The sequence below is a fragment of the Nycticebus coucang genome, chromosome 2 (assembly GCF_027406575.1).
Source record: "Nycticebus coucang isolate mNycCou1 chromosome 2, mNycCou1.pri, whole genome shotgun sequence".
Taxonomy (NCBI): domain Eukaryota; kingdom Metazoa; phylum Chordata; class Mammalia; order Primates; family Lorisidae; genus Nycticebus; species Nycticebus coucang.
Window position 1 is genome coordinate 40,904,158 of NC_069781.1, and position 21,690 is coordinate 40,925,847.

Genomic DNA, 21,690 nt, shown 5'->3' on the forward strand with positions numbered 1-21,690 from the left:
TCATAAAATGAGATCCTGGATTAAATGAAGCCTTGCCAGGTCCTGCAACTTTAGGCATCAAACCCGCCCACCACTCGCTCGGTCAGGTCGGCAGTGAACCAGGCTAAAGCCTCGACTTCCACAGAGGTGAAAAGATAAGCAAACATTCCGAAGTCCCCTAGGCTTGCTCTGGGATTGGTGCCTGACCTGGGCCGATCCTTGCCTCAACCGCTATTTCTTTTGCTAATACACTAATTAGCATAAAGATTCCTCCAAAGACCGGCGCAGGAGTACTGAGCCGGAATCTGTGCCTTTAACGAGAAGGGGAACTGGCACTCTGTCCCTAGGGCACTCAGCACTGCATTTCCTCCGCCCAGGCCACAAGGTAGACTAGAAAGGTTCCGCGTTCATCCACTCGCTACCCCCAACTCCGACGGCGATGTCCGGGAGAGTGTACAACGCGCAGGTCCCGGGAGACTGCGGACGGTTTGGCATCTGTGCGTTGCATGCTCACCCAGGCAACCTCTCGCCCGAGATAGCAGAGGGTTGCAAGAGAGGCAAGGCGGAGCTGGCCGCACCGCGAGACCCTGGCACCCTGGGGCACGACCCTGGGGCTGGCGCCGAGGTGACCGCGGGAGGTGGCGCGCGCCAAAGGAGGGAGGGACGCCAGTCCAGGACCCTGGCGCAAGGAAGGCGGGGCTTGGGCTTCAGTCTGGTGGACCGGCGCTCGGAGTGGGCGGGGCTGGGTCTGCGGGGGCGGACTAGGGGGCGGGGCACGCGCGGGCCCGGAGCGGGCGGGGCCGCGGCGCGGGGCGGGCTCTGGCGGCCAGAGTGTCACACACGCTGCGGCCCGGGAGGCGGCAGCAGCAGGGGCAGCTGCAGGCGCCGCCGGGACGGGCACGGGCGCGCGGGCGCCGGCTGCCTCCCTCAGTCTCTCTCTCTCGCTCTCTCATTCACATTCTCACCAGCTGTAGGGCCTGACTCGTCCTAGCGCTATCAGGAAGGGAGAAGGAGAACAGAGGACACCAAGTTCCCGCAGCAATCGTGAATCTCGGCAAAGAGGAGGCTGTGGCTCCGACGGTGCAGGAGTGTGCTCCACGGTGGAGCTTGCGGCCAGAGCGTCCGCGGCTAGGGGCGCTCGGACCTTCTGCTCTCCGCGGGGCGGTGGCCCAGGACCCCATGAGACGCGCCTACGAAGGGCCAGAGATCCGAAGCCCGGGAGGCGCGCAGCGGAGGCGGAGGGCGGTGCTGCAGCTGCAGGATCCGGAGAGCGGCCGGCAGGAGGCGGCGGCGAGAACTTGAACTTGGCGTCGGGAGCAGGCGCCCCGAACGCCCCCGCCGGGGCCGGGGCGCCGAGGGACCTGGGTGGCAGCTCTGCCCCCCGAATGGCCGCGGCGGCGGACCAGGTTCCCGCGCCGCGGCCCTAGGCGGCCTCTCGCAATGGCCAAGTGGCTGAACAAGTACTTCAGTTTGGGCAACAGCAAGACCAAGAGCCCCCCGCAGCCGCCGCGGCCCGACTACCGCGAGCAGCGGCGCCGGGGCGAGAGGCCCTCGCAGCCCCCACAGGCCGTGCCGCAGGCCTCCTCGGCCGCCTCGGCGTCCTGCGGTCCGGCTGCTGCCTCCTGTTTCTCGGCCTCTTCGGGCTCGCTGCCCGACGACAGCGGCAGTACCAGCGACCTCATCCGCGCCTACCGCGCGCAGAAGGAGCGCGACTTCGAAGATCCCTACAACGGGCCTGGCTCGTCGCTGCGCAAACTGCGCGCCATGTGCCGCCTGGACTACTGCGGCGGCGGCGGGGAGCCGGGCGGGGGCCAGCGTGCCTTCTCGGCCTCGTCCGCGTCGGGCGCCGCCGGCTGCTGCTGTGCCTCTTCGGGGGCGGGTGCCGCTGCGTCCTCGTCCTCGTCCTCCGGCTCTCCCCACCTCTACCGCAGCAGCAGCGAGCGGCGGCCTGCCACGCCAGCCGAGGTGCGCTACATCTCCCCCAAGCATCGCCTTATCAAAGTGGAGAGCGCTGTTGGCAGCGGTGCTGGGGACCCCTCGGGGGGCGCCTGCTCAGGGGGTCGCACCTGGAGCCCGACGGCCTGCGGAGGCAAGAAACTGCTCAACAAGTGCGCACCCTCGGCCGCAGAGGAGAGCTGTGTTGGCAAGAAGGACAAGGTAAGCTGCTCCTTGGCCTTACCCCGAGTTTCCAGAGTCACCGTGCGCTCGAGGAAAGTGAGGCATCGCTCTGGTTTCGAATCCCTACATCGACTTCAGCCTTGGACCCTGGGGTCAGGCTTCGTGCACGCCTTCCCTATTCTCCCCCCTCCCATATCCTTTCCTCTGGGGTCCAGGATGGTAGGCCTCTTGTCACCATCTCTGTTACTGCTGCTTCTAGTATGTCTTCTCTTTGAGCCCATGGCCCAAGTGAGAGCTCCCCACCTAGTCTTGTCCGAAGAAGACAGACCCAGCCACCCCTTCCGACTCCGGAGGAGTATAAAGTCGGAGTCCAACCTGTCAAAGACTTAAGAGTTTTTGCTCCTGTTTTCCCTACCCTACCTCCCATCCTACACACACTCTAAATGGGGAACTGAGACCCAAAGCTGGGAGGGGACTCGCCCGAGATTACACAGCATTCTTGATGGCAGATCCGGACCGGCTGTTACTAAACGAGTATATGTAAATCCTTCTCGGCCGCCCTGCCTGGCCCTGCCTGGCCCTGCCCAGCCCCACTCCAACCCCCAGCCCACAGGCCAGGTTTCCAAATCTGGGCTGCCTTTTGTACTGGAACTGTGCCGGGGACCCCCACGCGTGCTTTTCCAGTTGGAATAGCTGCTTCTGAGAGCGCTCCACGCGGAACCAGTCAGTTCCTCCCCGCGCGCCCGAGGGCGTCCGTCTATCAGGCCAGGCTGGACGGAGACCCATCCTATGCTCAACTTCTTCCTTCCTGACCCCACCCACACCCCACGCCGTCTCAGGGACTAGGTGGATCGTGTTGACAGCCGCCTTCCTAACTTACTAGGACAAGTTGACCCCCCTTCTTTGAAGCAGGCTAATTACAGCCAGCCTCCGCCCCTTCTCTGCCTTCACACTCGTGATACCCTCCCTTCCTCCATAAAATAATACTTGTTCTGTCTACTTCTGGTGGAAGGCAGTGTTTTGATTAAATCTGAGGCCTGGTGGGAGAGCTAGTTCCTTCTCAATGCCCTGCGTGGCCATTGTTCTCCTCAACTTCTCCCACAGGTAAACTTTTACCTAGGACTAGACTGGGGGAGACTGATAAAGAGTCTGAATTCCTTTTAGGAGTGGATGTCCAGACAGGAGAGAGACAGGCTCCTACCTGCCAGCTGGTGCTTGGATAGGGATCTATTTTGTTTTCCAGGAAGGAGGAGGGAGGGAATGTCCCTCCTTTAATCTTTGTGCCTAGCTTTCTCTTCTGAGGTCCCCAGAATGTCACCTCTGCTTGGTCTGCTGACAGCAGCATGGGCAGTCTGTGTGAAGGATCCCACCTCTCCTTGGAGCCAGTTTGGGGACACACCTCGGAAGCTTGGACTCTGGGCTTCCTGAGCATTTAGGATGCCACACTTAGATGACAGGGAGCTGGAAGCCAGGTGGCCACCCGGGAGCTGCCAGAATCATCTTGGAGATGTGGTTGATCAGTGAGGGAAACATCGGAAAGAGGCTCCTTGCAGTCTCATGCCTGGCTGGTGCTTATCTTGTGTAGGGACTGGGAGAACCTGACTGAGGAAGCTTCATAGCCAACTGGGCTAGACTCTGCGTGCTGTTGTTACCCTGTAATCATGTCCCAGGTGGGCAGAGCTCCTTTTTCTCCCACTGCTAGTCGCTTAAAACTTTAGTACACATTTTCTCCCAATTACAATTAAGACAGTTGGAAACACTGAGGAATGATTTATTTTATGGGCAGAATATCAAGCTGTTTAAGACTTGGCTTCATTCCATCACCAGATATTTCTTGGTTGTACCCTGCGTTGCTGGGTGCTGGAGCAGGGCCCCTCTGCAGCGAATGCTATGACAGGCCGCAGTGGTGTGATGAATACTATGATGAGGCCTTATTTACAGACGGAGGGCTGAAGGGCAGCTCGGAGGAAGAGAGGCAGGGCTCTTACATGGGGGACGGGTAACCAGGGTTGTCTGGAAGCAGAGCCTGTTGCTTCAGGGAAATGTGGCAGGTGAAGTCCCTTGTGGCCAGAATTGAGAGGTTATAGTTGGGCAGGGAGGACCTTGTAAGCTAAGCTCAGTGGGGGCCAGTGAAGGGTTTTAGCTGCTAAAGCGTTGTGATCAGATATGGTTTTCAAGAAAAAAGATTTCTCGGGGTTATTTTTCATGCACTAGGTTGTAACTTTGAGCCCTTTGATCGTTATAGAAGTTGTCCAGACCTTCTTCCTATTGAGGGGGGAAGGGAGCTGGCCAGGGAGGGTCAGTAATGGTCCTCAAACTTTAATGCACCCGGTAGGATTGGTGAAAACACTGGTTCTTGGGGTCCATCCTGCAGAGTCTGATAAGGAGCCTCGTGGGAAGCCTGAGTATTTGCATTCATGCAAATTCCTGGGTGAGCTTGAGATCCTAATCCTAGGATCACACTTTGAGAACCACTGATGCAACAATGGACTGGCTTCTTTACCTTCCCTCTGGGTCTTCTGGTTAGGGCTGCTTTGGGATGTGGAGACTCTGGATGCCTTCACCTCTGCCTTTTGTGTGTGGCCAGCTCCTGATTCTGGGTCAGCAGCCCCCTACTCCACCCCCAGCCCCTTAAGCTGTGAGGAGGCAGTCTGCTTTTCACATTATCTCCAGCCAGACGGCTTTGGAAGGCCAGACGTACTGTAGGTCCAGTCTTCCTCTGCCCTTCACTCATGGATCCAGGAAAACCCATTTCTAGCACCCCATTTAGTCTTTATCAGTTGTTAGGGAATAGGAGGAGACCCTCAGGTCTGTGTGTTTTTAACATCAGGCCTGAGTCAGCAGTTACTGTGGTGAAGAGCTGTTTGTCAACAGGCCCTTCTTCCAGTGCTGCCCCAACCACGCTTTATCTTGGCGGAGGGAATCTCCTGCCTTCCTCTGTCACACAGTTAGGCATCCATTTGTTCTCCCAGGTGAGTCCTGGGGCACACACACCTGGCTATATCCCCTTGCCCCCTGAATGCCAGCATCCCATCTTTTTCCCTTTTAGAATCATTTAGAAGAGAAACTAGGGTTACTCTGCTTTCTCTCCTACCCAGCACTTACTTTGTGCTCAGAGATGTCTTGGTGTAAGTGGGAGCAAAGAGGGGAGGGAATGAAGGATGCAGAAGACTTGTCAGGAATCTCTGGCCTCAGCCCCTGGAGGAGATTGACGTGTATTTCATCATTTGTTTCCTGATGTTTTTGTCTTGGAGAATTTAAGGAGGTCTTTATCTAGGAGGTGGGTTTGAGCTGGATCTAGAGCTGGAAGTGGAATTTCAGTATAGGGGAGAGAGGCTGCTGGAGTGCTGTTTGTCAGGCTTAGTGTGTGAACATGAGGGTGTGTAAGTATGCACACGTGTGTGTGAACCTATATTTCAAACCTTAATGTGTGACATGCTCTTGGAAACCAAGAGCTTCATGCAATGAGCCTTGTGTGGAGAGTGAAAGATGACAGTGTGAGAGAGGTGGGGACCTGAGTTTGGAGCCCATGAGGAGTCCTTGAGTATTGTTGCACCAGGGAAGGGCGGGTGTACTCAAAGCCTTGGTGGAGGAGCATCCCAGGTTATAAATAGCTGCCAAAATCTGGTCAGGGGAGTCAGAGTTAGGGGACAGTGCTGTATAGTTCAAGTGAGAGATTAGGGCCTGAGCTCCTGGAAAGAGAAAACAAAACCACAGTAGGTAGAAATATTATTCCTTCAAGTTGTGCTTTATAAAAAAAGTACAGGCCAGTTACTTTGGTAGGTCTCCTTTTGTGTAGCCTAACAGGTCTCATCCAGTTATGTTTTCTGCTGAAGTCTTGTTTCTTTTATCATAATTAAGTAAATGTTTCCAGAAATGAGAAAGTCAAGATTCATCATGACATCAGTTTTCCTGGGTTTTAAATACATGCTATTGTGTACCAACACTTTATATTTTGTCAGCATCCACATAGTTGAGTTAAATAACATGTTTTCCATAGTTACGGACCAAATAATATGTCTAACTTTTTTTTTTTAACATCCAGCAAAACAGTTTCTGAGCTGCCTGCTAGGCAGAGAAATGCAGAGAGAAATAAGCAGTGGCCAATTTCCCAAGAAGGAAGCTGAACTTCACAATTTACAGTTGAAAACCAGCTTCTCCGAGGTCTGCTTGGGAGATAGATAAAACCAAGGAGACAATATCATAACCTGAAGAATACAAAAACCAAAGTGTGTGTAGACGGCTGGGGAGCCAAAAGAGAGCTTTCTGGAGAAAGTGACATTTGAGCTGAGTCTGGAAGGCTGAGTGGGTAGTTTCCAGGCAGGGAGGTGGGGAAGAGGGCTCTGCATGCAGGGAGGATAGAGCAGCTTGTGCCAAGGCTGCAGGCTGGAGAGATAATGTGTAGGGGTGTCAACTTTTTGGCTTCTCTGTGCTATATTAGAAGAAGAGTTGTTGCTTGGCGCCTGTAACTCAGTGGCTAGGGCACTGGACACGTACACCAAAGGTCGTGGGTTCGAATCCAGCGTGGGCCTGCAAACAACATTGACAATTACAACTAAAAAATAGCTGGGCATTGTGGCTGGCACCTGGAGTCCCAGCTACTTGGGGCTGAGGCAAGAGAATTGCTTAAGCCCAAGAGTTTGAGGTTGCTGTGAGCTGTGATGCCACAGCCCTGTACCCAGGGCAACAGCTTGAGACTCTGTCTCAAGAAAAAAAAAAAAGATAGAAAAGAGTTGTCTTGGGCCATACCTGAAATACACAAAACACTAACGAAAGCTGACTAGCAAAAAAAAAAAAAACAGTCGTGCATACTTTTTGTGATGTCCACCACCATAGATAAGCAAAAAAGTCCTCATGTAATCCACATGTGGTCCACAGGGTCACAGCTCAGACACCTCTGGGAGGCTCAGCAGGGCAGATGTGGAGGGAGCTTGCAGAGGGAGGTTGGAGCCCACAAAAGGAGGAAAGTGTCCCATGTGCTTTGTTAAAAAGTTGTGAGTCATCTTTGGTCCATTTTACATAAAATCATTGATGTACGAGTTGATCGAAGCCAGAGTGTCAGTCATTCCCATATCATTAGTAGCCATTTTCTCCAGTTCTTAAAGAGTCATTGATGGAAAAGGTAAGACCAAAGTTGGTAGCTGTGGATGGGCTTGGGACACTTTCCCCCTTGAAATCCCATCCCTTGAAAGTAGTATGAGAGAACTGCTGCTTATCAGGTCTATAGTTTTTCCCATTGATTCCCCAGAAGGGAAATATATTCTCTAGGCGTCATAGTAACAACTCAATCAGTCATTTAATCTTCACAATCACACTAGAAAGAGTTTGGTAGCTGTGCTGAACAAATCACCCCAAACTCTGTGGCTTTAAACCCGGGGTCAGCAGACTTCTTAAAGGGCCAGAGGGCTTGCAGGCTAGGAGGTCTCTGTCACAGCTCTTCAGCTCAGCCATTGTAGCTTGAAAGCAGCCACAGACAATATATAAGTTAATGGGGATAGCTGTGTTACAATAAAACTTTAATTACAAAAACAGGAGCTGGCCTGTGGCCTGTTGTTTCCAATCCCTGCTTTAAATGATAAGCTTTTATTGTAGCCATGAGCCTTGACATCTGAGTAGTTCCTCTGGTCCCAGCTGGGCACACTCATGCCTTTGCAGTCAGTGCAGGGTTCATGGGCAGCCCTGCTGATCCTGGTTGGACTTTCATATGTTTGGTGGTCTGGTTTAGGGCAGCCTCGGGCTACAAAAATTAGCTCTTTTCCTTGTGGTCTCTTGTCCTCCAGCACATGTTAAAATGATGGTGGCATTGTCCCAAGGAAGAGCAAATGCCCTCAAAGTTTCTTGAGGTTGGAAACTGGCACACCGTTCTTCTGTTGCATTCTGTGGTTCAAAGCAAGTCATAAGGCTGGTTGGGATTCAAGGAGAGAGAAGGAGCTGCAGAGTCCCATGGCAGAGGGCAGGGATACAGGGAAGCCATTTTTTAGGGCCTTCAACACCATCTATCTACACGGGTAGCAAGACCCCTCTTTTACAGATAAAGAAACTGAGGTTAATGACTTGCCAAATGTCACATAGCTACCAAGAGATGAAGCAAAGATCCCTGTGCAGTCTTTTTCAAAATCTATATGCTTTTTAGTGATTTGTTCTGTTTTCCATGGTTTAAGGGGAGATACACTAATAAGACTCCCCTAGTTACAGACGTGGGTGTCCCATGTTCTTTCTCCCTTCACTTAATGTTCCCCTTCTTGCATACCTCTGCCACAATTTACACCTGTCAGCCTGGACTTCTGTATTCCTAGAAGCTCCAGAGCTGGCTTTTCTGTCTCTCCCCTGTCTGCCTGAGAGTTCCATAAATGAGATGTTAATGCAGCACTTGAGTTGTTTTATAGAGAAATTCTGCACACGGAGTTGGCACTTCCCAAGGGACAGCTGCACAAAATGTGAGTCTTGTAACTGTCAAGTCTTTTCATTCTAATACCAAGCATTCCTCCCTTCCAAGGATTGGTGAGGCAGTGTGTGCTGTGTTTTGAGGAAAAACCTCGTGGTGCCTTGGCCTTTATCAACAAGGAACTTAAGTTTCCTTAAAGCAGATCAGGTGACTGTCCTCTCTAATCTGACAATCTCAGAACATGACCGGTCACCCCAGGATTTAACCCCTGTGACTTGACCCTGTCATCTCCCTGCCCTTAAAACATTTCTGACCCCATAAAATAGGCTTTAAAAGGCAAATCTGAAACAGGTGTGGCTTCCTCCGATCATTCAACAAAGCTGAACTTGCCTGTGTCCAAGCTCTCCCCTGGTTACCTTAGCTTGTGCTTGGAGAGCCCAGAAGCAGTGGCCTGTGCGAAGGGGGACCAATCAGGCTTGGCCCTAGAAAGTAAACCAAGACTTGTGACTTTGCAGCAGAGAGCTGGGATGCTGGCTGATGGCAGTATACCCTGCCGGCATTCTGAGATCGGGTAATGGTGGTGGTGGTGGTGGTGGTGCACTTTCCTCAGATTGGAAGCAACAGTGGTCTCTGACTTCCAAACTTTTGTTTGAGCTGTGTTGACTGAGAAATTGCTCTCGGCAGCCCACCATCAGGAGCTGTATGGATAGAGGGATGAACCTGCATGGTAGTGCCTGCCCATAAGGAGTTTTATCTTCTAGGTGAGGACACAAGAGCCAAGGTTGGAACACAGATCTATATGGCAGAATTTACCTAGCCCTGGCTCCTGCCTTACTGCTGTATCTCCCCTTAAACCATGGAACCAAATGGTGTGAATGAGCTGAAAGCCAGCCTGGTACAGAGGCTGTTCTTGGCAAGGCATTAACTATGGAGCCAAAGGAGAAGCGGGGTGAAGAGGAGGCATTTCAGTAAGGAAAGCACAAGTGCTTGAATTAAGGGAGCTTTCCACAGTCGTATTATTAGCTAATGCTTTTATTGCACGTGCTCTAGCTAGGTGCTGTTCTGTGTACTTTGTATGTTACTCTTTGACTCCCTACCACACAGTAGTCCTTAGAGTTAGGTGCTATTAGTCTCATTTTTACATATGAGAAAACTGAGGCACAGAGAGGTTAGGTAACTTGTCTGAGGTCACATAGCCAATAAGTGGCAGAGATAAGATACGAGCCCCCGTGTTTTTAACCAGTGTAACCACCTCAAGCCACACGATCTCATGCCTGAATTTTCTCTGCCTTATCTGTAGCTACACTTACTCTTTTTTTTTTTGTAGAGACAGAGTCTCACTTTATGGCCCTCGGTAGAGTGCCGTGGCCTCACACAGCTCACAGCAACCTCCAACTCCTGGGCTTAGGCGATTCTCTTGCCTCAGCCTCCCTAGTAGCTGGGACTACAGGCGCCCGCCACAACGCCCAGCTATTTTTTTTGGTTGCAGTTTGGTCAGGGCCGGGTTTGAACCCGCCACCCTCAGTATATGGGGCCTGCGCCTTACCGACTGAGCCACAGGCGCTGCCCTACACTTACTCTTTTTAAAATAATTCTCTCCTTTGGCTTTGTGGGAGTGACTGATTCCAACATTTATGAAAGTAATCTACAGGTTAAAGGGTATTTCACACCTGTGGTTTGATTCTTTCTCACCCTGTGAGAAAAGTGCTGAAATTCCCACTTTGCAGATGGAGAAAGTAGGCTCCCACGGAGCAGGGGTCTGCCCTGCCTCACAGCAGGTACTGGCAGAGGGCAGTGAGCCTGTCAACCTTGCATTGAGTCTGGTGCCCTTTGTGCCGGGGTGGCGTGGAGGGGTTGGCCAAAGCTGGCGTCTGCAGGAAGGGTGACAGCCTGATTGATTTCCGTTTCTTTCTGCGTTTTGATTCTGAAACACTTTGCTGAGACCATTAAGGAGCATGGGCAGAGGACCTTGCTTCCACAATGGAATTTTCCTTCTCTTCCTGTTTGGTATTTTCCAGTAATATTTCTATTAATGTTTCACTTTCAGAGCTACTAACTTCCTGAGAGTTCGGGCTTTCTCAATTTTCCTCTAAATCATTCAGTTCCTTTCCATTTTCTCCAAGGGGGGAGGTGCTTTCTCTGGATTTCCCATTATACTATAAAGGAAGGATCTTGGAGGTGGGTCTGAGGAATGGAGAGAGAATTAGTCAGGGCCCTGGGGAATGACTCAGGTCCAGTGTTTTCCAAGCAGTACTTAATAGTAATGGTCAGAAAGGGGCTTCCAAGGTCAAGAAGGGGAGAAGTGATTGGACAGGTGGGTGTGTTTGGGGGATGCAGATCCACTGGGCCTTGACTTATAGGCTAGACCCAGTGTTCTCAACCGGGCCATGAGAGCCTGTGCCAAGTCCTTTCTCCTCATTCATTCATGGCTCTATTCAATGTATATTGTTGAGAGCCTGCTACGTGCTGGGGATTGTTCCAGTTAGATGCTGAGAATAGAGCAGTGAACAAAACAGATAAGAAATGATGCTCTCCTGAGCTCACTCTTTCGTGAAGAGTCAGACAAATATAAATATGATGTGTTGGGTAGGGACTGCGGGAGCATAAAATGGGATAGAGAGGCTGGGTAGGCCTGAATCTAGAGTGGAGTGTTGTATTATATGGGTGCTCAGAGAAGGCCCCACTGAAGGATGTGATGGCTGTCCAAAAGAAGGGCATTCCAGGCAGAGGGAAGCACCGCAGTACAGAGGCCAGAGGCAGGAGGCGGGAGCATGCCTGGGTGGTGGTTCACAGACAATGGGAGATCTGCTTGACTGAACGGAGCAGGTGAGGAGGAGGTGGGACAGATGAGGGCTGAGCAAGGGCGGGGGGAGGCACAGTATGTCCGGCCTTGTAGGCATCAGAAAGGCTTTCCACCTTAACTGACTCATATGGGTTGCCAGGCAGGGGCTTCTGAGCAGAGGAGCCACACGATCTGACTTGGGCTTCAAGAGGATCACTCGGAGATGTTGCCTAGTGGAGAACAGTGGAGGGGGCCAGCAGGGAGACCGCTGGGACTAGCACTAGCAGCAGGTGCTGAGGTCAGACTCTGTTGTGTTGGGAAGGCAAGGCTGTGGGACTTCCTGACAGATGAGCTATGAGAGAAGAACTAGCGTGAGTACAAGGTTTGAGCCCACAATCTGGAGGATGGGTGGCCATGAGCTGGGCTGGGTGAGGCTCCTGGGGCAGTTGCATTTCAGTCAAGGATTGATTAAGTAACTGAGTCCTAGGGACACAAAGAAGGATGCATTCTGCCTTGCAGGGCCATGAAGTTTCAGAGGTACCAGAGAAGATATGAATGGCTTCTGTCTGGGTCTGGAGGAAGAAATGGGGAAAACCACCAGGAAAAGGCCATGTAGGAGGTGGGTATGGAGGAAGATATGAATAGAGCATCCTGGACCATGGGGTCCCATCCACAGTGAGATCAGAAGGGGAGCCCTGCTGTGTGCACTGTGGTGGCCAGAGCCTGATACCTGCCTGCAGGGGATAGAGGAAGGCTGCAGGGGGAGGGGCCTTGCCTGCCACTGGCCTGGAATGGCCCCGGGACTCCACATTCAGAAGAGGCTACCTGCTGTGCTGCATGGCTGAGCTAGGCACCACAGTGGGGTGGAGGCAGGGCCCTAGTTCAGTCTTTGGGACAGGGCTGGAGTTGCTGCTGTTTTGCTAAGCAGAGTATTTCATTGCTGGCCACTTCTCTTGTTGTTGGGAAGTTCTCCTTTATATGGGGTTTGCAGGTACATGCTGCTGGGGAGGAGGCAAACAGAACTAGGAGGAATGGAACTTTGTACGTATCTCCAGGCCATGGCTAAATTCTAAAATTGAAAATGACCAGAAAGTTCTTGACAGTGAAACTTTCTCATTTTGTTGGACGTGCACTCTTAGAAAGCCAGACGCCCCAGTAATCCCTGTGGTGCATTCCAAAGCTGTGCATGTGATTTCCCGGAGTGGCCCAGCTTCTACCTGCCCCGTGTGGGGCCCTTGTGAGGTAGCTATGCTCTCTGAGCTAGTTCCTCAGGAAAGAGTTGGCTTGGATTTTGAGGTATAGTTTCATGTTTATCTCTGAGATAACTTCCCCCCCTTATAAAATTAAGACAAATTTGGTATAGAAAATATGAACAGAAGTAAAATAGAACCAACTCTTAATTCTGTAATTCAGAGAAACACCATTAACATTTTACTATTTTTCATTTAACCATTTTTTAATGCATATGTATCCATTATTTCCCTCCTCAAAAGTAAGAAATATTAAAGACACAGAAAGGTGTCTCCATGGACAGTCACCACCCAATTTAATGACTGCACTGGGTTCTGTTTGCATCTTTGGCTCTCCCTAGTTTTCACTAATTTTAGCAGTGCTGTAATGAACATCTTTGCAACTTAATCCTTTGCATAGGTCTGTGATTATTTCCTTGGGGTTGATTCTGAGAAGGAGAATTGTTGGGCAAGACAGTAAACAGTTTGATGCCAGCTTTCAAATTGCGCTCTATAAAGACTTTACAGGTTTACACCTGCTTTACTCTTAATACTGGGACGGCTAATGCAGTTTTGTTGAGTTTGCAACTTCTTGGATTCTTGGCGCATGTTTGCATTGACCATTTGTGTTATTTCTCTAGAATTGCTTACTTACATCTTCAGACCATCCTTTTTTATTTCAGGATTTATCTTTTTATTGATCTGTAAGAACTCTATGTGGGTTAAGGATGGCTGCCCTTGGCCTGCCATTTGGGTTGCAGGCTATTTTTTTAAAGTTTGTAACTTGTCTTTTGGTTCTGAGTCTGCTGATGGTTGTTGCTTACGATGAATTGTTTTCTGCCAAGTCAGTCTTGTTCCTGGGACTTCTAGAGTCTGCTGCTTGAAGAAGTCTTCCCTACTCCAGTATTTCCTTATGTTTTCTTCCAATACTTAGATGATTTCTTTCTTGTTACATTGAAATTTTCATCTGGAGTTTGATTTTATGATCTGAGGTAGGGCTGTAGTTTTATTTTCCTGAATGGCTAGTATGTTTCTGGGCATCCTTTCCTCTTTGATTGCTCATGGTGTGTCTGTTTCTTTGGGTGCCTTTTAGACTTAAGTATTTTGACTCTGTCTCTCTTTGACTGTGTTTAGATCTCATCGGTGATTATGATAATGACAATGAAGGCTTGTCTTTATATAAATGACACCTTTCTTCTGCACATATCCACGCATTTATTACACATTCAACTCCTGACATCTAAGGCGGGTAGTAACTAGGTGTTAGTGCTTCATCTTTGGCTCCCAGACCTGATGTGGTGGGTGAAGTATGACCAGGAAATCTTTGCCTCACCTCTGGTGCTGTCGGCTTCCCCCATGGGGTTGGGCTGTCTGTGAATATTTGGGGTGGTCCCTTAATGTAGTCTTCCCTGCCCATGTGTCTTGAACTATTTGATCTTTGTCTCAGTGACTTTTGTAGAAGAGGGTGTAGAATTCAGATACACTGTGTTCCAGCACTGGGCTAAGTCCTTTGGGACGGCCAGATGATCAAGTCTGGGTGCCCCAAGTCAGAGACCTGGAGGGGGCATTGGAGAGTATCTCTAAAGTGAGGCAGAGGGAGTTCGGGGCCCCTCAGAGAGGCAGATAAATGACCCCTTTTGAGCAGGGGTAAGTGTGGCTGGTAGGAGAGTTCAAACTTGAAGGATGGGTAGGACTTGAAGGTCTAGCATTTGGGGATGTGATTTTGGTCACCTACATTTTTTTAACACCCACAAAAGTACAATTCAAGTGGTAACAATTCACTGAGTTCTTGCGCTTACCCCCAGCCTCTTCTATCCCCCCCCCTCAACCAAGCTCTCCTTCATCTTCAATCAGTCAGAGAGCCTTTCTGGACTGTTCCTGACTGTTTCTCTTTTTCTGGCTGAGGTGTATGTCGGGATAATCCATCCTGCAGTGTTTGCTGTGAGGTTTATGACAGTAACAAATTGGCGGTAAAGGGACAGGTTAAGTGTGGAAGTGTTCAAGGGGAATAAATCCAGGAAAAGATGCAGATTTCTGAAGACTGATGAACATCTCTGTGGTTCTAAGAGGCCGAGGCTATCTACTTAACTCACTGCCCTAAGTGTTACATCATGTCACTGAACTTGAGACCAGCGCTGGCACCATGTTAGAATCACCCAGAGAGCATTTTTTAAAATGTCAGTTCCCTGAGTGCCTATCCAAGATATATTAAGCCATGACTTCTGGGAATGAGCCAGGGCATCTGTATTTTTCGAAGCTTCCTGCATGATTGTGGTCTGCAGCTAAGGTTGAAAGCTGCTGCCCTGGACCTTTGGGGTTGCAGGTTCACCCTGTCCAGCCCCTCTTCCATCCGTTCTTGAAGACTTACAATGATAAAGAGATTTGTCACCTCTCAGGCCAGCCGCCTTTGCACAGCTGGGGTCGAGGCTGTTTTCTGATGTTCTCTCCAATTTGTTGAGTACCTAGTGTTCACAGGAGCACTGCTGGCTGAACTCTTTTTCTTTGTAGCTTCTACTACTGTCTTGGTTTGACTCTCAGGCCAAGTAGAACCAGTCTAGCCTTACTTCTCCCACATGAGGGCCCTCCATTGTGTGATTATATCTTCAAAGGCAGAGAGAAGCTGCAGGCAGTAACCTTGCCCTGCAGAGCCGGATTCCCAGCCACGACACCAACTGCTAAGGGCAGGGGCCCTGTAGAATCACAGGTGTGGGAGCCCTGATGGAGCCCAAATTTAGGAGCTTCCCATGAGCAGGAAGTGATGGGCAGGAGCAGGTTCTGAGCGGGTAGGCTGAGTTTGGCACTGAGGAGTTAACCATGCAGGTGGGTGAAAGAAGGGGAACAATGTTGGAATCCCTCGTGGACTTGGAAAATCTCAGCAAAGGAGTAGCTGAGCAGTCAGTAGTAGATTCCAGAGGAGCAGGTAGGATCTTGCCATCTATGAGCTCAGCACTGAGTGGGTAGCAAGCGGAGGAGATGTTGCCTGGTTGAGGGTGCATGGTGTCAGGGGCCGGGCATTCTCTATACAGGTTCTCTGCCCCTTGTGGGTGCTAGTCAGCAAGGCCATGTGCCACAGGGGCCCAGTGCTGGCTATCCGAGCACAGCAGAGTTCCACTGTGGTGGAACAAGCACTGGCTTTTTAGAGTCAGAAGTCTGGAGCTCCCATCCTAGCCCTGGTGCTTGGAAGCCTAGTGACTTGGGATAGATCATTAACTTCTCTAGGCCTGGAATGCCCCTGTTGTGTGGGTACAACAATAATCGATGGTGCCTCCTGATAACTTGCTCTCTGTGCAACACTTTCCACATGAGACCCTCGCAGTGGGTCTTAGAGGTAGTGCTGTGAAAGTCCCCATTTTACAGATGGCAAAAAAGTGGGAACTGAAGTTCAGGGGAAATACATTGGGTCCTTGTGAGGATTAAATAGAACCCTTTGTTTAAATGGCTGAGCACAATGCCTAGCTTGTTGGAAGAACTTCATGAATATTATATATATATAGTTATTTTTTAATGTCTTTATATTATTTTGGTGACAATCTGTCCAGGGCCTCCATCCAGCTTCAAGCTCTGGACTTTAGGTAGCCCTAGTAAAGCCGGTGAGATTGCCCTTCCTGGGCTGATGATGTCATCCTTTAAAAAGTAACCCTCTTCTGGGTGGTGCCTGCGGCTCAAGGAGTAGGGTGCCGGTCCCATATGCCGGAGGTGGCAGATTCAAACCTAGCCCCGGCCAAAAAAAACAAAACAAAACAAAAAAAAGTAACCCTCTTCTTACCTTGATGGGTTAGTTTGTGATTGACCCACAATTCTCTGCAGCTGAAGAGCAGAAGTAAAAGCTCTATCTGGGATGACCACCCTGTTACAAGAGATTTCTGTGTACTAGCCCACTGATCCCCACAGCTCTCCTTGGGAGGCAGGCTCTGTTCAGAGTTCCATTTGACAGGTGGAGAAGCTGAGGCAAGCAGGTTTGTATCTTGTCATAGGTGACCCAGCTAGTAATGGGCAGAGCTGGAGTGGGAGAAGTGCTCCAGCCCAGAAGCGCTAGGCTAGAGCCATTAAAAAACCGTAACTCTCTACTGTTGAAAAATATCTGGTTTGAGCCAAGTATTCTCCATATGTGTCCTCAGGATAATGTTGCTAGAGGGACATCAGGGAAGATGGGCCTTCAGAGATAGGGAGGATTTGGATATTTAAAGATTGGTGGATGTAGAGAGGACATCCTGGCGGGGGGTGGGGGTCCCCTGTGCATGGTCCCTAGTGGCTGAGAAAGATGCTAGAATGGAGATGAAACCAGGTGTGGGAAGGCCACAGGGCTAGGCCACTGAGTTTGGTCTTTATTCTATGGGTAATGAAAAGTATAAGGGAGTGCCAGGGTCAGATCAATGCTTTAGGAGAACATGTAGTATTTGACACTTAGGAGGGTGGGAAGGGGAGGCTGAGCCTAGAGGTGAGGACTCCAGTTAGGGGGAAATCAGGTATTTCGGGCAGAACAGTGAGGGCCTGATCCCACTCTGCATCCTTAAGTGGTGAAATACTGCAACTGACTGCTCAGGCAGCTCTCAGATGACACTGGTCAATTGAGGGAAATTGACCGAGGGCTTGTCAAGAGAATGGATTTTTCTGGACTGTTGTCAATAGGCCAGGTGCCTTCAGTGGGAGTTTGTAAGTTACTCAGTCCACCAGAGTATTTGTCTCCATTCTTCAAAGCCAGACAGAACGTGCGCCGGGGTTGGGGAGTCTGGGCCGGGAATGGTGGTGCGTCAGCGCCTCAGTTGGAGAGTTGAGGGGGACTCCAAAAGGGGGTACAGGGGGGGCTTGTACAATTGAACTGCCTGTTTCTGTAGAAACACACCAGGACTGGGAGAGCTGCCAAGCAGCCCGGTGTGGGGGTCTAAGGAGATGGGTCCATGTACTGTACTTGTTCTGGGGGTTGACAGCCAGTCACCTGACCTTGAGATGGAGGCTCTGCTCTGCTGTCTCAGGGCAGTGTTGCAGGAGGTAGAGGCATTCTGGATGTCCGGGCAAATGATGGAAAAGCTACTGGTGTCCCAGTTGCAGTCTTTAGAAGAAGAGAGTGCAAAGGGGGAAAAGGAGATCCAGGACTCTGAGCCAGTGTGGGACGCTGACCTTTCGAGGACATCCTCCCAGGGCAGAGCTCTTCCCAACACAGTAAGTGCTCAGCATCCTTCAGGTCCCCAGGGGAAAAGAAACATTAGCCATGATGAAGACGTTAGCTGGGCTCAATTGAAGAGTCCCCTGAGCATCCCTGGCTGATTCCTTCAGCTTTCACTGTTCAATCAGAGGGCCGCTTTGGACAGCAGAGCTCGCTTTACAAGTCAAGAAGAAACACGTTGTGAAGATCTAGGAATAGTGTTGCTGTCAGTCAGCTCCTGCTCCCTGGGCTCCTGCGGAGCTCTGCATCTGACTGAAAACCATCTGTGGTGTGACTGTGAAGTGATGAGGTGGCAGGAGTCAGTGTCATCACTTCTCAATCACCCACAGGGCAGCTGAGAACACTGTCACAGCCTGGATTGCACCCCCAGGTCTTGGGGCTTGAAGGCTGCCAAAGTGCAGGCACCAAACCCAGGCATGTGCTGGGGTCTTGCCTGCCTTCCCCTGTCCCATCACCTTGAATTTTGTGCTCATCCTTGGGTCCAGATGCGTGATTACCTACAGACCAGGGTAGAAGTGGGTCCGGTTCTGAAAAGACAGGGAAACTTTTCTATAGGCAAATGGTTTGTTTTGAGGAATCCCTAAAGATTAGACATGAAGCCGCTAGTGGAAGCAGAGCTGTGACAGCTCACAGAGGGACTCTGCTTGAGCAGTTTGGTAGTAGGTGGTGGTCAGTGAACGGTGTTCTTTTATGCTGTCTCCCCCTCGCCCCTTCTCCCCCATCTCTCCTCTCTCTCTTCCTTTTTCTCATACTCACTTTCTCTCTCTCAGTTAGAAATGCTTCCTTTTTTCTTTGTACCTGCCTACTCCTTTGGGGAGTGGTTATACCAGAAAATATCTTACCCCTTTGCTTTAGATAGTTTTGCCTATTTCTACAAACAAGCAAACATTTAAACAGTATTGGATTCCTTAAATTTCAGCGGTTTGTGGTTCCATATGTACTCAAATAGTTCTTACTCTGAAAGTAAATTTCAGTTGTATACATTCCTTCATTTAGAGAGCCATTTTATACTTGGACATTTCTGATGGCCGCCTTAACAGTTATGGGGAAGAGAGGAAAGGGACTTTAGATTTATGAAGGGTACCAAAATGGAACATAATGTTTTGTTCATCCATTCTTATGTCTTTTGAGACTTTTCTTTAACAAATCCAAACAAGGAAAATCAGAGTTGTACTTATAAGAGGAGTCCTGGCTTGGGCGGCGCCTGTAACTCAAAGGAATAGGGCACCGGCCCAGTATACCAGGGGTGGTGGGTTTAAACCCAGCCCCTTCCAAAAACTCAAACTAAAAAAAAGAAAGAGGAGTACTGGCTTCCCTAGAAAATCAACACATTTGAATTTCAAAAGCTTGCTTGAATGTCAAATCTAAGGCAAACCTTGCATTCATAGTCTAAAAATGAGAGACACATAGGCTAGATTGTCGTTATTATTATTATTATTATTTAAGAGACAGAGTCTTACTTTGTCACCCTTGGTAGAGTGCTGTGGCATCACAGCTCACAGCAACCTCCAACTCTTGGGCTTAGGCGATTCTCTTGCCTCAGCCTCCAAGTAGCTAGGACCACAGGCTCCTGCTAAAACTCCCAGCTATTTTTTTTATTGTTGTTGCAATTTGGCCGGGGTCAGGTTGGAACCCACCACTCTCAGTATATGGGGCCGGCACCCTACTCACTGAGCCACAGTCGCCACCCTAGATTGTCATTATTAAATCTGTTCCTTAGACTTAAATGGGACGTGACTTCTCCTTAATTCTGTAGTAGCAAAGGGAACCTTCCCCACTGATGAATAAAAGACCACCTGAGCTCTTTTGCTGAAGGACTGAGACATTTCCCTGCACTGGTTTTGGGGTTGGGTGGTCCAGATATTGGCATTGATAGGTGGATCCCAGTTCACAGGGTGTGACTTGGCGATTGGAGCAAGCTGTGTGTTCCAGATTGTGAGGAACTGGATTTTAAAGTGCCCCTTCAGCACCTGCTCAGTCTTGGCCTGGGGCCTGTGAGGGAAGCAGTTTGGGGCAGTGGATGAGCTCTGCTCACGGTTAGTCTGGGTTCGGGGTGAGGGTCTGTGACCTTGGCAAGGCACTTGTTTCTCTGAGCCTGTTTTCCTATCTTTAAAATGAGGTTGGCTGTCCCTATCCTGAAGTCAGCAAGAAGGCAGCTGTCAAAGGATTTAATAAATCAAAGTTGCCTTAAGAATGTTGTTAGGCTTCGTTTCAGGTTGGAAAGAGCGACCAGAAACAAGGAGCAACATGGAGAAGCTTAAAAGTTGCTACTGTAGGACCTAGCAGTTCCCTCCTAGGAGTTTGTTCTAAGGAGAGCATGCAAAGAGTCACAATGATTTAGTTATTTTACAAGTCACCTAAAGCATTTGGAAAAACAAAAGATGGAAATTACCTAAATATCCAGCCATGGGAAATGGCTAATGCGTGACCTGTAGAGAGAAGGAAGCCAGCCAGAGCTGAGTTGAGCAGTTCCACTGCAGAGTTGTCTAGAGCAGTGGTTCTCAACCTTCCTGATGCCACGACCCTTTAACACAGTTCCTCATGTTGTGGTGACCCCCAACCATAAAATTATTTTCGTTGCTACTTCAATAACTGTAATTTTGCTACTGTTATGAATCGTAATGTAAATGTCTGATATACAGGATGTATTTTCATTGCTTGCGACTCACAGGTTAAGAACCGCTGGTCTAGAGGGAAAAGACTCACGATACAAGCCCTTTAAAAAGTAGGATATAAAAAACTATGAATATTTGTATTCACTTGCCTTATTCCCAGCTACATGTGTAGAAAAAAAGGCTGGAAGGAAATAAGCCAAAATGCAAAACAGTGGTTGGTTATCACTGGAAGATTGGACCGTTTTGCACTTTTTAAAAACAAACGTGAATTTGCCAAATTAAAAAAAAACAAACCCAGTGATATGGCCAAAGTACAACATGTGGGGGAAGGAGAAGGCAAGGTGAGGAAGTCCAGGCTGCCACCTCCCAGCGGACTGTTTTTGCTGGGCCATCTGAATGAGTTGTTGAACTTCAAAGCCAGGCTGAGAGTGTCTCATTGTGTTGGAATGCTGGCGATGAGGATCACAGGAAGTGGTGACAAGCCCTTTGTTATATAAGCTCACCAGGCTTGCTCAACGGTGCCAGTGCTGGCCCTTGGCTCTTTCTGCTCAGGACATTATCTGTCTGTGTCCGAGGCCACAGCCTCAGCTTGGAGAGGGGCCTGCACTGGACTGCACGTCGAGCACAGGAAGCTGCAGCTCACACCTCCTCTAGCTCAGCGCCCGCAGTCACACTGGGCTATTCCATGAAAGGAGAAATGCCAGAGTGGAGGGGTTTTCTGCCGTTACTCTTGACCTCTGAAGGTGTGGGGATTTTCCCTTGCCTTGTTGGAAGAAATGTAGCCTGGCAGCCTCCAAAAGCAAGAGCAACCTGCTTTTGATCTGCTGCTGTTTCTCACTTCCAGTTGGTCCTGTGTTGACAACTGTGGGCCTGTGGAAGGCATTAGCCAAGAGAGGTGGGAATGCTGCTGCTCCCGGGGCTGGTCACAGTTTTCCCCTCTGTTAACTTCCCTGTAGGAGGCAGGCAGCACCAGGCCTAGCACATGACAGGCACCCAGAGAAGCCTTGCAGCCCCATGAGTGTCCTGTACCCAAGTGGGGTGTGTGTGTACACACTTGTGGATGAGAAGATTGGACTGTTGCAACTAGGAAATAGCTGAGCCTGTGCCTGATGTTACTTGCTGCTTTCTGTTGAGGACTAGTGTATGCTGTGCTCTGCTGGGGGCCTTGGATACAGCTCATTGTAATCCTCATAGGAACTTCATAGGAACATGGTCTCCATTTTTCACAGAACTAAACAGACGCAGAGGGGTCAAGGAACATGCCCAAGGCCTGCCAAATTTCTCTGTTTTTATTGACATTCCTGTGTTATCTGGATACCAGGGACTGGGCTGCTTGAGAACATGAACTCATTCTTTATTTACCCCCTGGCACCTGGCACAGACTCTGAACACTATAGCTACTCTAGATGAGTTGAACA

The 21,690-nt window shown here is 49.9% G+C and overlaps 1 protein-coding gene across 2 annotated transcripts in view; it reads left to right on the forward strand.

The window, feature by feature from the left end:
* The first annotated feature begins 976 nt into the window (after nucleotides 1-976).
* Nucleotides 977-21,690, forward strand: part of SHB (SH2 domain containing adaptor protein B) — a 139,608-nt gene continuing 118,894 nt past the window's right edge. The window contains exon 1 of one of the 2 annotated variants that reach the window (XM_053568369.1): nucleotides 977-2,136. In XM_053568369.1, coding sequence (XP_053424344.1) covers nucleotides 1,420-2,136 — 717 coding nt within the window. In that variant the 5' untranslated portion in view covers nucleotides 977-1,419. The remainder of the gene's footprint in view (nucleotides 2,137-21,690) is intronic. The other variant, XM_053568359.1, reaches the window with a different exon arrangement.